We start from the raw sequence: 13,681 nt of genomic DNA on the forward strand, positions 1-13,681 counted from the left end.
TAATGCATCTTTCTGTCACTTTATGAAAACCTAACACATATTTTGTTACCGTGAGGGAAAGGGCAGAAAGATCTCCATTCCAAAATCAAGTTCAGAACTTTAACAGATAAGAAATTAATTGACTTCAGTATTGAAAGGATGAGAAGCAAAGAACAATTAAGTTCACACTCCAACCCTGTATTTCCTGAAATATCTTTATGTTCTTGAATATCTTGAACCTTGAAAAGATACAAATCAAATACCTGTGAAGAGGAAAAGTTGCTGACATTCAGCCACTTTCTGACTGGGGAGCAACATTCCAGGTCTCTATCTTCAGCTGAAGAAAATAATGTGGGCTTTCATGGACCTGTATTACATTCAGCTTGCTTAACTTGTGCTTAATTGTAGCTGTGAAGCAGCCATAATCAACATTCTCATGGAAGGAACTACTAGCTCAATATGTATAATGGAGAAGTGCCAGTCTTTCCATGTTTAAGATTGTGACCAGCTGTAATAAAGAGTTGCCCTGTCTGCTGACATATTTTATAAAATGTGTTGCTTATTTTATGCCTTGAACCTAAACTGTGAGTCCAAAGAAATTTCCTTGGTTGAAAACAAATTTCTGTGACAAAACTTAGGAAATCTGAGTGTTTGACAGATTTGATCTTATTAGACTACGACAATATCTCTTAGTGTTTTGGGAATTACATAAGTTCAAACTTCAAAATGTGTGTGTGGGTTTTTGTTCAGCTTTTTCACCATAAAATATATTTTTCTCTTTTTCTATTTTTACCTATTTTAAACAGCTTTTCTTCCTCACTATCTTCTTCATTAATAATGTTACATTAAAATTGCACCTCATTTAAATCAAGAAACTGTAGCAAGCATTTGTTGCAGCAGTTTCCATTTACTTTGCATAGCATGCTATTTTATAACAAGCAGAAATACTCTTGACAAGGTAGGAAGGGCAGAAAAATAACACTTTAAAAACTATCATCACTAGGGGATAGAATGTTATGGATTTTTCTATGGAAAAGGCTTATGGATTTTTAAAAGAAACAGACATCTTAATTTTTATTTGTACATATTGAAAACATTAATTAATGTTAAAAAGTATCTTATAAAAATTTTAACAGAAATTCATGAGGGAAAGCTAATACATTGCTCCATCTTTTTCCTTATACAAGGTTAATGTAACCAAAACACATGATCATTTGAGATCAGATTTTCAAGTCTTGTAAATTATCAGGATTCATCTAGTTGCTTTGAAAAACTTGTCTGAAAAATTGATACTTGTATAAAAGCACTTACTGTCATAGTTCTTATACCTAAGAAAACTTACTACATGTGGAAATGTGAGTCACAATATCAAATACACATGCCCAAACACAGGAATTATTTTTAGAGGTACTGAATCTTTGATGCTAACGAGTTCTAATCACCTGTGAAATTCACACAGAAGCATGTACATAGCAGATAGATGAATTCACCTTTATATTCCTTCTTTAAAAATAATATTACAGTACTTTAAAACTTACTATGATATTTTACAATTAAAAAATACAGCTATTCAATTTTTATTACCTCTATCACTGAGATTTTCAGTTGACTTCTCCCAGTTAGGGAAGGACTGCAATGAAGAGGAATAGCTGTGATCATGTGAGAAAAAAAAATCACAACAGCAGGATCTTTTTCAAAGGATTTCTATCCCAAACAAGTGTTATCTTATTACCTGACAATGTGACTACAAGAATGGAGGTATTTCAGGATGTTAGAAAACACGAGCTGGGAAAAAAGGAAATGAAGTACAATTCCAAACACATATTTGTTTCCTTCTTGATGACCTACTTCACAGATGGTTTTGTATTTTATATGGTTGCTGTTTATGATCTCAACTAAACTAATTCATAATCAAACTCAAATCCTTTTGCAAAGGCTTTGAACCAGATTTAAAACTCATGGTCACAACAACAAGTCAAATGGGAAATGTGTTCAGGAATTTTTAGGCTTTGTTACTCAGAACTCTCATGTGGCTCTCCTCTTACGAGGAGTAAGAGACTCTAGAGTGTTTCCTTTATTCTCATGCTGTCTCTGAAGCAGTTAACTGGAAAGCAGAGTTCTTGCGACCAGATAGGCTAGTTTGTAACAGAGGTAGGGAACACTGGAGACCTGGAAGGAGTGACACCGATTCCTGGGTCACAGCAGGTGCATAGTGAGACTACTGCTCAGAAAAGAGTTGCCCAATGTGAAATCTGTACCTGGAAATGTGCTCGTGGTAGCCAAGACAATCAACAATAATTAGTCACTAGGCAAGTTCACTGGAACTGAGCAGCATGTGAGATTCAGCACCTGGATCTCATCAAAGCAAAACAATATCTGCCTAGAGGATAGAGGCAGGTGGAGTTACTGGCAGAACACTTCTCTGTTCCTGTTTTCAGAGAAGCTGTGACCCTCTTCTCCCATATACCCACCTTTCCCACTACCTATTCCTCTCCTTTTTCTTTCCATGCTCTAAATATCCATGCAAATTAGCAGATTACAGTTTCCAAAAAATATATAAATTCTGCTCAGCAGTAATAACAATATTCCTCCAGATTGTTTTTGTATTATCCCAAAAGCAGGGTTTAAATTCTTACTATGGAGGCGGCTGTGGTTGAAATAAAAGTCTCCAGTGCAATAACAACAGACTGGAAATCCCAAGGCTGGAGGATATACACATTTCGGTAATTTTGGTCTGTGTGTTTGGAAATGTATCATTCAGTAGAGTCAAACTCCTGAAGTGTTTTGAGCAATGCTTCCTCAAATGGCAGTAGTGCCATTCAGTAGCCCATCTTAGTACTATGGGGCTTTGCTTTAACATTAAACTACAGCAAAGCTGGCACTGTTCTATCCTGACATTTACTGTTTTATTAACAGACAATGATGTGTTTTAAAGGTCACACTTCCAATGCAAGACAATGTTTTTGTTGGAAAAAGTAGTTAAAAATTGTATTTTTCTCACTGTAACCAGTTCAAGGAGACTTGCAGCATTCTCCTTTTCCTCTTCAGTTCTTGGTTCTTTCACATTCATCTCTTCCAGCTCATTTTCCTGCTTTAAAATGTTGTCCATATATTCCTGGTGGAACAATGAAAAAGAGCAAGAAAGAGGCAGATGTTTTCTTTGCAGAGGTAGACTTAAGGGACCCACGTACAGAGAAAAGAATTTGTGGAAGTAATTAGAGAACCATCACATGGCTTGGACTGGAAGGGACCTTGAAGATCATCTAACTCCTTCCACTATAGCAGGTTGCTCAGGGCCCCATCCAGCCTGGCCTTGAACACTTCTAGGAATGGGGCATCAACAAATTATCTGGGAAACCTCTGCCAGTGTCTCACCACCTTCACAGTAAAGAATTTTTTCCTAATATCTAATCTAAATCTATATTATCTATATTACTAAGATAAGCTTAATGAATAAAAGGTGTTTTAACAAATGTTGTTTGTGATCTGTATCTCCCTCCTATTTGATGTCTGTAGCTGTTTGAAAGCTCCCAAAAATTCCAATTTCCAAGTCCCCCCACAATTTGCCTCAAATGTGAGAGAGAAGGTTTCAGACGGGCATAACTCACCATGGGGGAATTATATCAAAATTTATTACTAACAAAATAAAAACTACAGAAACTAAAAAGCAAATAAATACACAGTATTTATACAATTTTTACCACCCCTGGGGCCCTCCCACATCATCTCAGAAGAAAAACCTTCAGGGCGATATCTAAACTCTCTCTCATTGGGGTACCGGGAAAGGGGTCTTTTTCACCCCTACCAGCTGCTCAGACTCTGCCAAGGTCTCCTCCTGAGCTGCAAGGGAACACTTGCTTCATTAGGTCTGCATCACAAGCTACAGGGAGTCAGCTTTTGAGTTCTTTCTCCCTGTTTCATGAAGGTTCCTCCCAGGGAGTAAGATTTCAGGGACTTCTCCACTTCAGGTCCACTCTTCCTCTCCAGGTTGCAGGATTTTCCGGGTTTTTGGCTCAGTCTTATACCCCAAATAGTTTTCATCAAACTCCTTACCCAGAAAAAGTCTGCTTGGTTTGGCTTCTCTCTATCTCAGCTGAAGCATCAGCTTGACTTGCCACGTAGCAAGGAGGGCATTCCCCCGCATTCCTCGTCCTTCGGTTTTTGGCTGCCCTCGTAAAAACCTACGCAGGGCACCTCCGAGCCCCTCAGCCCATCTCTGTTGCTTCAGTCTCAGCTCCAATCGCCCCCTCCCCCGCCATTGTGGGGTAGGTGGCAGCGAGACTGCTTGAAGTCTCTCTCTCCTCTGCCTGGAATTCTTCCAGCTCAGCTTCACAATCACCGCTGCCCCCACTCACAGTGGGGGAAAACGGCGAGGAAAATGCCCCAGCCCTGGCCGAGCCAAGGCCGCGGAGGGCCAGGGGTCCCCCGAGTTTGGGGGCCCCCTGGCTACCCCTCATGACTCCGATTCTCTCTGCCAACAACTTCCCCTCTGGCTGTTGTAATATGCTAGTTTCACAGGGGCAAAACGCAGCTTCTGATTGGCCCCGCATCAGAAACTTACTTGGGATTAACCATTTCCCCAGGGGCTGACCAGCCCAAACCACCACAATGTCCTATTAGGGAAAAGGAAATCTGCAACTTCATAACAGAAAAATTAGGTTCAGAAAAAAATCTGGAGTTCTGTTTTTAGACACTTTGCCAGAATCACTCTAAGTGCTACAGAAATGAATGTTTTTCTTTTACCACATTTCTTATATATATATGTATATATGTATGTATATATATATATACACATAAAACTTTTCTTATAATGTTCCCTTTGAAAGATCAGTATGCTTATATATTTATACTGTAAAAAGTATAAAATTTAATTCTCATAGACTGGCATGTCTGAAACATGTCTGGGCTGGACAGCTGTCAATGTTTTTCTATAGCAAGTATGTCTTCTTTGAAATGTAATGTGGGGGAAAAAATAAAATAAAAAAAATCTAACTGGCTATAATATACTACGACCTTCCCAAATTTCACATGCTGTTAACTTTAAAATTCAGTCTGCCATGCCATCATCAAAATATGTTAAATGAATAAATTATAGAAAACAGGTATTTTGTTATTTTCTAATAGTTAAGGCATAATGAAGTTTTAACTCTAAAATCTCTTCTAAGAATATCTTCACAAAGTGAATGAAATAAAGTAATGTTTTACACCAACACTGAGAAGTGCAAAGCAGCTAACAAGGATCAGCTGCAGAACTTTCAGACTCCATCTTGGAACACTTGCACATGAGGTCTAGCTTGCACCTTGCTATGAACCAGCCACTAATGAGAGATGGACACAAATTTTGTCAGAAGGCTACACAGCTATTTGCTAGACATGGACAGAGCTACAGAATATGACTTGAGCCTAGAAATGTTCTATACTGATTTATGAAAACAAATACATGACCAAGACTAGAGGGTGTCTCAGTAACCAAGTTAACTGTAGAATTATGGTGGGTTAGAAATTCTTGTACAACTTTAGAGATTTAAATTTTTAAGACTTTGTAAAGTAAAACAAATCCTAAGCAAAGTAAAATTGAAGAAACAGCTATCAATATTGACAGCAAGGAAACTATCTGTTAGAGTACAATCTGTGATGTATACTGGACTGGATCCCATATATTTGCAGAGAAAACTAGGTTTCACGAGAGAGAAGTGAAACAGTTGAGCTGTCAGAGACATACTTTTCTTAGAGCACCTTTCTATGTATGAAATAATTGTTCTTCAAATATACTAGATTTCTTTTTCTCAGTTATATACTCAAATTTATGATACCCAATTTGTCTATTTATCTGTTCTCTATTACTTACTGGAAGAATGAATAAATGTGATTGTAGTACCTTGAGGGAAAGATGCAGCTTTTCTCTTAGTTCATCACTGAGTGGCTTATATTGGAATAGCTGACGGATAAGCAGTTTATTAGGACATTTACGCACAGGTACTGGTAAGCATGACTGCTCTGCAGATCCAATGCAGACACCCTTCCAAATATGTGTTCTGACTGAGGGATCTGTGATCTTCCTCTGAACATAGAGAAGAACAAGCAAAAAGAGCAAGAAGTTACTAATATTACTGACTAAATGCAGACATCGGCAATGTGTGTCTCAGCTGAAAAGAATATGTTCTCCTTACAGAATCAAGAATCTAGACAATAAAGCCAGTAGATTCCTGGGAACAATTTATCGAACCTCTTCATCTGGCAAGATAAACTCCCCTTATAATTGCTATATCCCCTCATTGAGTGTAAAAGAAGCCCAAGGGGACTACACGTTCCCTGACACAGTCTACCCCTTGCTTTGTCTGCTTAATAAACTGAACTTAACATTCCCATTGTTTAGAGTTCCTTTTCCCCACAGAAACAATCATCTATTGCTTTAACAGGAAAAGGCAGTTTTGAAACAATCATACCTCAAGAGGAGAAGATGCTTCCTCAATCCCTGACTGAAGTTTTGGTGGAACAATATTCTCTGATTCTGACTGAAGATTTGGAGGAACAATACTCTCTGGTTCTGACTGAAGATTTGGAGGAACAATATTCTCTGGTTCTGACTGAAGATTTGGAGGAACAATACTCTCTGGTTCTGACCGAAGATTTGGAGGAACAATATTCTCTGGTTCTGACTGAAGATTTGGAGGAACAATACTCTCTGGTTCTGACCGAAGATTTGGAGGAACAATACTCTCTGGTTCTTTCTTCATTACCCAGGGAGAGGCTTCAGCCATAGGGTGGAGGACAGTAATACTTAAAACACCTGGTTCAAAGACACATTTCACTAAGAATCAGTTCAAATTAAAAAATTATGGACAAGTGTCTCTGACCTACAGAAAAAACCACTTACCTAATTTAAAAAAATCTTATTATCAATTGATAAAACTCCATGTATCCATGGCTACAGATAATATCAGATCACTGAGTTGATTATAGAATAGTTGGACAAGTTCAGATTACTCAGACCATGCTTAACAATAAACTGTCTATGCTACTTGCTTTGATTCTTGGGTAACAGCTCAGTTGTATACTGTGTGGAGCATCCCAAACAAGGAAGAGCAGACCACTGACTCATGTTTACTGAATATTAATCTCAGAAGCAGTACAACATATTTAGAAAGTGCAAAATTCTTCACTGTATTTTATACTTCACAATCTGATCACTGGAAGGATTCCATTAGAGATTATCTATTTCTACTGTTTGGATAAATTTTAATGTTTGTCAAAATATTTTTTCCAGCCCAACTGAAAAACTAATTAACTTATTATTATCCACCCCATAGGTGGCCATCAAAATAGATATCACCACTGAGGTACTTTGTCACAATGACAGAAAATTCTGAAGCCTTGTTGTCAAGGCAAATAGAGCCAGCATTGTGAAAGGTGAAGTATGAAGTCTGGAAAATCAGATGTACTATTATTACAAATGACTGCTGGTGGTAAGCAAATTTTCTTGATTGGGATTTTCACTGGGTATATATGTTCTCCATCTTTCTGATCTTTTTACCTGCTTTGTCTTTCTGGCTCCCTCAGTGCCCCTTCTTTTTCCCTTTTCCCATAGCAAAATTATTTCATTCAGTTTCTACAGTGGGGAACCAGTCATTATTGTGAATACAAATAGATTTAAAAATGTGCAACACTTGATAAGAGTAGTAAGTGCGAAAACTGTTTCCTATGCTTATGACATAAATCTTTGTCAAAATGTCTTAGTATTTTACGGCTTGAGGCAAACTACCCTTATCATCCTCTCCATATCCAGGGCAATCATACATGCCTGTCTTTTAAAGATACATTTTTTTGTTAGCATCTACCTGTTCTGCCACAGTGTATTTTATAGAAACGCAGTATCTCCAACTAACTTTACAATGATAACCAACCATTTCAGGATGTAACTTCTTTCACTGCTACTACAAGGTGGTTGGGACCATAAACTACTGGCATCCTCTATTTCAGTCATGTTTTTTCAGCTTCTTAACATGTATCCTTTCCAACAGACAGGCTAAGGGTCAACATCAGGGTATCATTGTCTTCACTGCAATATCATTAATGAAGACTGTGATATATTCAATTTTTTTTTATGGTAAGTACAGGAAATATCCATTTTGGTAATTTTGTTTGTGTGACTGAGAGTGGATAGAGATATGCCATTTGTTTTTTCACTTTTCCTTTAACAGTGTCCTTCAGTTAATTCTCTGCTTCCCAGAGTTCTCCCACAAACTCCTCCTTTCCCGTGCTTTGCTGCCAGACACTTGTCTATATGGGTAAAAACATTTCCTGTCCAAATAAGTGTTTTGAAACTTCGGACTCCACCTTTGCAATTCTTTCTATTAGTAGTCTGTCAGAAAAGAAAAGTTTTCTACCTGGGTGTTCTTGTACAGGATCCTGCAAGATTGCAGTGGCAGGATCACTACAGGCCTCAGCCAGATATGTGTGTACATCCCGGCTCCGCAGGAGCTCAGTTCCAGAACCATCCTCATAGACGATGAAAAACCTGTACAGCCAGACACATACAGGGAACTGTATCAAGAAAATGGAGCTCCAACATGATGACATCAAATGTGCAAAAACAGAGCACCGAACAAAGGAGGAACAAATCTACAAACCCTGCACAAATACTGCGTAGTAAAGAAAAAAGGTGATGAGCATACCTGGGGGCATGCTCATCATAAGTGATGGGTTTGTCAACTTCTTGGAGTACTGCTGCTGAACTTCTGTCCTCCTTGTCATCAGAGCCAGTGCTGGGAACACACACATTTGTGCTGCCATCAGCCATAACCTGTAGTAGAAATGATATAAAATTACTTGAGTTACAAGATACTTTTAAAACAGTAACTGGCTGCTGAACTTTATTATGACCTAGCCAGTGAAAGGGATGGAAAAAACTTATTTCATGTTGAGCAACCTGAAACACATAGGAAGAAGAAATGAAGAGGAAAACTGAAAAGACAGTGAAAAAAGCAAAACATTTCTAGAAAGACATGCTGTATCATAAATACTAATACCACATGCTGATAATTAATAAATGCCCAAGCACTGTTACACAAAAATAGTCACTCAAGCTACTGGTCAAGCCAAGTAACTGTATAGTCAAGACAGCCATTGATGTACCCCTCCCTGTGAGGTATACATGTATCTATGTATATACACCAACACACACACAGAGATGCAGATACATAAAAGCAGGCAGGACATCCTATTATATATGTACACAACGAGAAGCTTAGATTTGTGAGTTGTTACAACATCACATAAACACTTATCCAATGAAAATGAGGTCTTGAAATTAAAACAGTGGGATGAAGTAAATAAGACTATTAATGGAAAACCAATGCAAACTGGTTTTGCTACAGTTGTTCTTCATGTATACATCTTCTCATATTGAATTAATCTCATCTTTCTTACTAGAACCCATATCCTCTGAGATCACTGCTCCTAAAATACCTTCAGCTGTCCCACAGCCTCCTCAGCCTCCCCTTCGTTCCCTAAGTATCAGTTGAGAAAAAGCAGGATGTGCTGATGCCAATGCCAAGCAATTTCTTTGAACTGCAATGATTTTCTAGGAATTGGTATCTTTGAAATTTCTATTCCCCTAGTTTATTAGTTAAAAATTTGTAAGGGAGAGATTGACACATAACATAGATTTCTATAAGCAGTGTTTCTTCAGCCAAGTTAAAAACTATTCTAATGCACATGTCCAGAGGAACCTTAGTGTTGTTTCACAGGAATCTGGGAAAATGGTAATGATTACAGTTACAACACAGAAAAGATACTATAAGGATGTCACATTTAGAATATTTAATTAGAACCTTAATTAGAAAACAGTATGCAGCTCACAAACACTTACATGATGTTTCCAGAACTCACAACTAAGTACTAATGTAGTGCAAAAGTATGCCTTTAGTGTGAAAGGATCACAGCACAAATAGCATGACTTTAAAGACTGGATCATTCCTTTTAACTACAGTTGCCTTACCCAGCTGGTTAGAGTGTTTCTATAGACCTTCTGAAGAGCAAATATCCTCTCTCATTTTTAATCCTCACTTGCAGAGCTGTTTTTTTGATATAATACAAGTCACGCTAATTAAGGTAACTACAGGTGAGGTAAACTGTAGACCACATTTTATTTCAGTCTCTCCAAAAAGGGGGAAATATCAAATAAAGCAAATCCATCACTTAGTCAAGAACATATCAGAGACCTAATTCAGGAGGTTTTCCCTTCTGGCTAGCTAGGCTACTTTAAATATTACAAAGTACAATCTGATTTTGAGAGAAGTTTATAAGATAAAATTAGTTAAAATGCAGAAACTTGTTTTCTTCGATGTATTTTACCTTGAAAGTATTTCCTTCAGGATCCACCATTTCACAAATAGTGCTGGAAGTGTGTTTCATAATGTACCTCCCTGCTTGTTTCTCCTCGTTCTTGCTGACGAAATCATAAACTTCATGGGTATAAATTGCTGAGCAATCTTCATCAATGAAAAGAGAGCCTGTCTTGATGGGTAAAACCTATGACAGCAAAAAGGAAGAGGTTCAGCTGAAAGATGAAAACTTTAGTTTAGAGGTACCATGAAAATGAATAATAGACACAAATTAAGAGGAAAGCTTTCAGACCTTTAATACTGAATCATCCAATTTAGAAGAACTAAAGGGACAGAAAGAAAGAAGATGAGGTCTGGGAGGTAGACTGACCTTAGTCTCCATAATATTTAACTTCAGGAAATTTAAGACTGTGATTTAAATATACTATACAGTTGTGAGTAAATATTTAAATACTGGCAGAGGATAAAAGGATAGAGTCATAGGATTTGTGAAGTCTATAAAGAAGGGACTTAAAATAGTCAAGGTGAGAGCTGCTAATGGCAGAGAACTTGGAACACAAAACTAAAATTTCACTGTCACAAACAAAAAATAATTCCCACCTGATATGTTCCCTGCGGCTTTGCTAGAATAGATGTCCCATCTCCAAAGATGGTACAACAGGTACCATCCTCACAATTTGTTATAACAGTAGCAAACTCAGGATTCTCTACTCTCACACACTTCACCTTCTTTGGGGTGGTTTTTGAGGGTTCATCTAAGAATTAATACAGAACAATGATATAGGAGCACATGAATCACAGAAATGTCTTAAGATTCAATTTGCTTTTTCTCTTATAGTGCTGGATCCTTATGTCCTCAGTACAAGACCCTCATAAACTTCATGGCATCCTTTATCACATAATTTTATGTTAAGTAAACAACACACAATGCAATTCTGGACAGTGCACTCAATACAGGAAAATTCAACAGCAAAAAATTTTTGTAGCCATCTGTGACTGGCCAGAAAAGTACACTCTAAAGTATGAAGTATGCTACTAATCATAATGATCTGGATATTTGTAACATACAAGTTGGATCACTGAAATTCTTCATGCCTGTAATACAAGCTCAAAGATGTGAAGAAATTCCTATTAAATCTTGGAAAACAAATCAAACAGGTATCTTAATCTGGTCATTGCCTTCCCATTGAAGAGACAGGTCAGTTCAAAGTTGTTTTGATTTTTAAAATCCCACAGGGAGACAATGTTCCTGAACATTACCTGTTAAATCAATAACGCTCTTTTCCCACAGAACCAGAACTTCCCACTGTGTTTGAACAGTACAGACACCCACACAGTAAATGTACACTTCATGTTAATTAAGGAGGACAGGACTTGTCTAGCAAGTGAATGAAGCATACGGAATACAACACCAGCCAGAATAAACACAGATGACCATTAGCTCCACTTATTTCATGGAAATATAAACTTCACTTTTCTAGGCATGGCATTTTCCACAGCCATATTCAGATATTCAGTATCTCCAAGGCTGTTGAGTCCATGGCTTCAATGGAAAATATAAGGATGCCCTGGTCCTTATACACCTCTTCAGTTAAGACTCAAATCATCTTGCTTGCTAATATTAGGGCAGATGGAGAGAGGGCAATGGACAACTAGAACTGTGGTCTCATGGTAAAGGAGGACCATGTAATTATATACATGAAAAGAAGGAAATTTGCTTGCTTGCAACAGTACAATTTTTGCACTGAATTCTGCTGAAAGAAAGGAGACAAACTAAGCCTGGACTGTACTAGTGGCTGTGTTATCTAGGCTATAGGTATAAGGTATAAGCTGTCTTTAGTATATATTTTGACAATTTTCTGCTTCACAAGATATAGCAGAGGTAAGTGCTCCCCTTTTGATTTTACCTTTTCCCTCGCCACCATCTGGTACAAAACGGCATTCACATTTTTTATAAAAAGTTGTGATCCTGGTACCATCAGCATGATCTACTACTCTGCTACCATCCAGCTTCTCAACAATTATCACTTCATCATCTCGTACAGTCATAACCTGAAAGAATGAAGGAACACTCATTCATATTAGCACTGTGATACTTGTAACAGCAACAACAATAAAAGGCATCAGGCAATGAAACTCTGAAGAAGCTAGAGTACTGCAACTTCATCTGTTTCAGAGACTGAGGAATCACATTTTCTTCAAAATCTATAACTTTTGCATTTCTAACAGAGTAATAAATATAACAAATAATAATTTGTTTTCAAATCGTACAACTTACATGATGGCAGCCCTGTGTCTTGGCTTAGTAGACAGTGCTATAATAACACAAAAGCAGTCATACCGTGTCATCAGCTGGGTCTGTTGCCTGATACATGAAGAGTGGCTTCAGATCCATTCTCTTTGCACCCTCAGTGCCCACTTGAATGCCTAATGGAGTTGTTGTTATCCAGGTTCCTGCCTTAGGTTCCTCAGAATTAACCAGATCCTGAGCAGTATTTTCAAACAACTCATCCTTGGTTGGGTGTGATATAATGTTTTTGCCACTGTGTTTTCCTGTTGAAATAAAAAATTTTTGTATCAGACTTGGTATTCTCTAAGGCAAAAGATAAAATCATTGTGAGGATCGGTTTTGACAGAATTGAAAGAGGAACTGTTTAACAGGCTAGAAAAAAATTACAACTCCTGTTACTTAGAGGCATGCTCCTGAACTAACCTTATTTAATGTTTCCTTAAGAACACAGAAAAAGTAAAAAGCGTGCCAATGACATCTGATTATGACAAGACTTTGGAAGGTACTATCGATGCAAAAGAAAATCTGAATGAATTACAGAAAAAAAAAAAGCAGCCAAAATTGTCCCATGAGCTTGAAGATTAAAGTGATAGGAATTTGATATAGCTTATTCGAATGAAATTTAATGTGAAAAGGAATAAAAATTATTTCTGTTTCAGCTAAGCTTGTAACAGTAGAAGAAAAGAAAGACCTGGAGGCATCATCCATGCAGAATGGTTACAAGTCATCAGCGTGAAAATATAGTGACCAAAAAGGACAACACAATTCTATGGTGCATCAGAAGAAAAGGGATGGAAATTCCATTATGAAAGGGAATTGGAGAGATCTTATTAAGAATGTTATAGAGAAGTCAGGTCTCTCATATGCAGGAAAAGAAGTTTAGACTAAGTGTAGGTAAAAGACAACAACATAGTTCAGAGAGCAGTCTAGAAGACTTACAGTATACATCTAGCAAAAAACCCACCCAAAATACAAAAAGAGATGAAACTATTCACTACAAATTTGTCATGAATAAGCAGTGGAAAGGAAAGGTGGGGAAGGTGGAAAAGTGATAAATAAAGGATAA

The 13,681-nt window shown here is 37.5% G+C and overlaps 1 protein-coding gene across 10 annotated transcripts in view; it reads right to left on the reverse strand.

The window, feature by feature from the left end:
- The window catches only part of SPAG17 (sperm associated antigen 17), a 99,193-nt gene that overhangs the window by 11,872 nt on the left and 73,640 nt on the right, over window positions 1-13,681 (reverse strand). For all 10 annotated transcript variants that reach the window (XM_027681297.1, XM_027681302.1, XM_027681301.1 and 7 more), the window contains 10 exons: window positions 12,667-12,878; window positions 12,233-12,377; window positions 10,926-11,080; window positions 10,336-10,512; window positions 8,655-8,782; window positions 8,367-8,497; window positions 6,426-6,769; window positions 5,858-6,040; window positions 2,981-3,094; window positions 1,564-1,609 (listed from right to left, as the gene is read on the reverse strand). In XM_027681297.1, the coding sequence (XP_027537098.1) occupies window positions 1,564-1,609; window positions 2,981-3,094; window positions 5,858-6,040; window positions 6,426-6,769; window positions 8,367-8,497; window positions 8,655-8,782; window positions 10,336-10,512; window positions 10,926-11,080; window positions 12,233-12,377; window positions 12,667-12,878 (1,635 nt within the window). The remainder of the gene's footprint in view (window positions 1-1,563; window positions 1,610-2,980; window positions 3,095-5,857; window positions 6,041-6,425; window positions 6,770-8,366; window positions 8,498-8,654; window positions 8,783-10,335; window positions 10,513-10,925; window positions 11,081-12,232; window positions 12,378-12,666; window positions 12,879-13,681) is intronic.

The sequence above is a fragment of the Neopelma chrysocephalum genome, unplaced genomic scaffold, assembly GCF_003984885.1.
Source record: "Neopelma chrysocephalum unplaced genomic scaffold, ASM398488v2 Primary Assembly neopelma1_60, whole genome shotgun sequence".
Taxonomy (NCBI): Eukaryota; Metazoa; Chordata; class Aves; order Passeriformes; family Pipridae; genus Neopelma; species Neopelma chrysocephalum.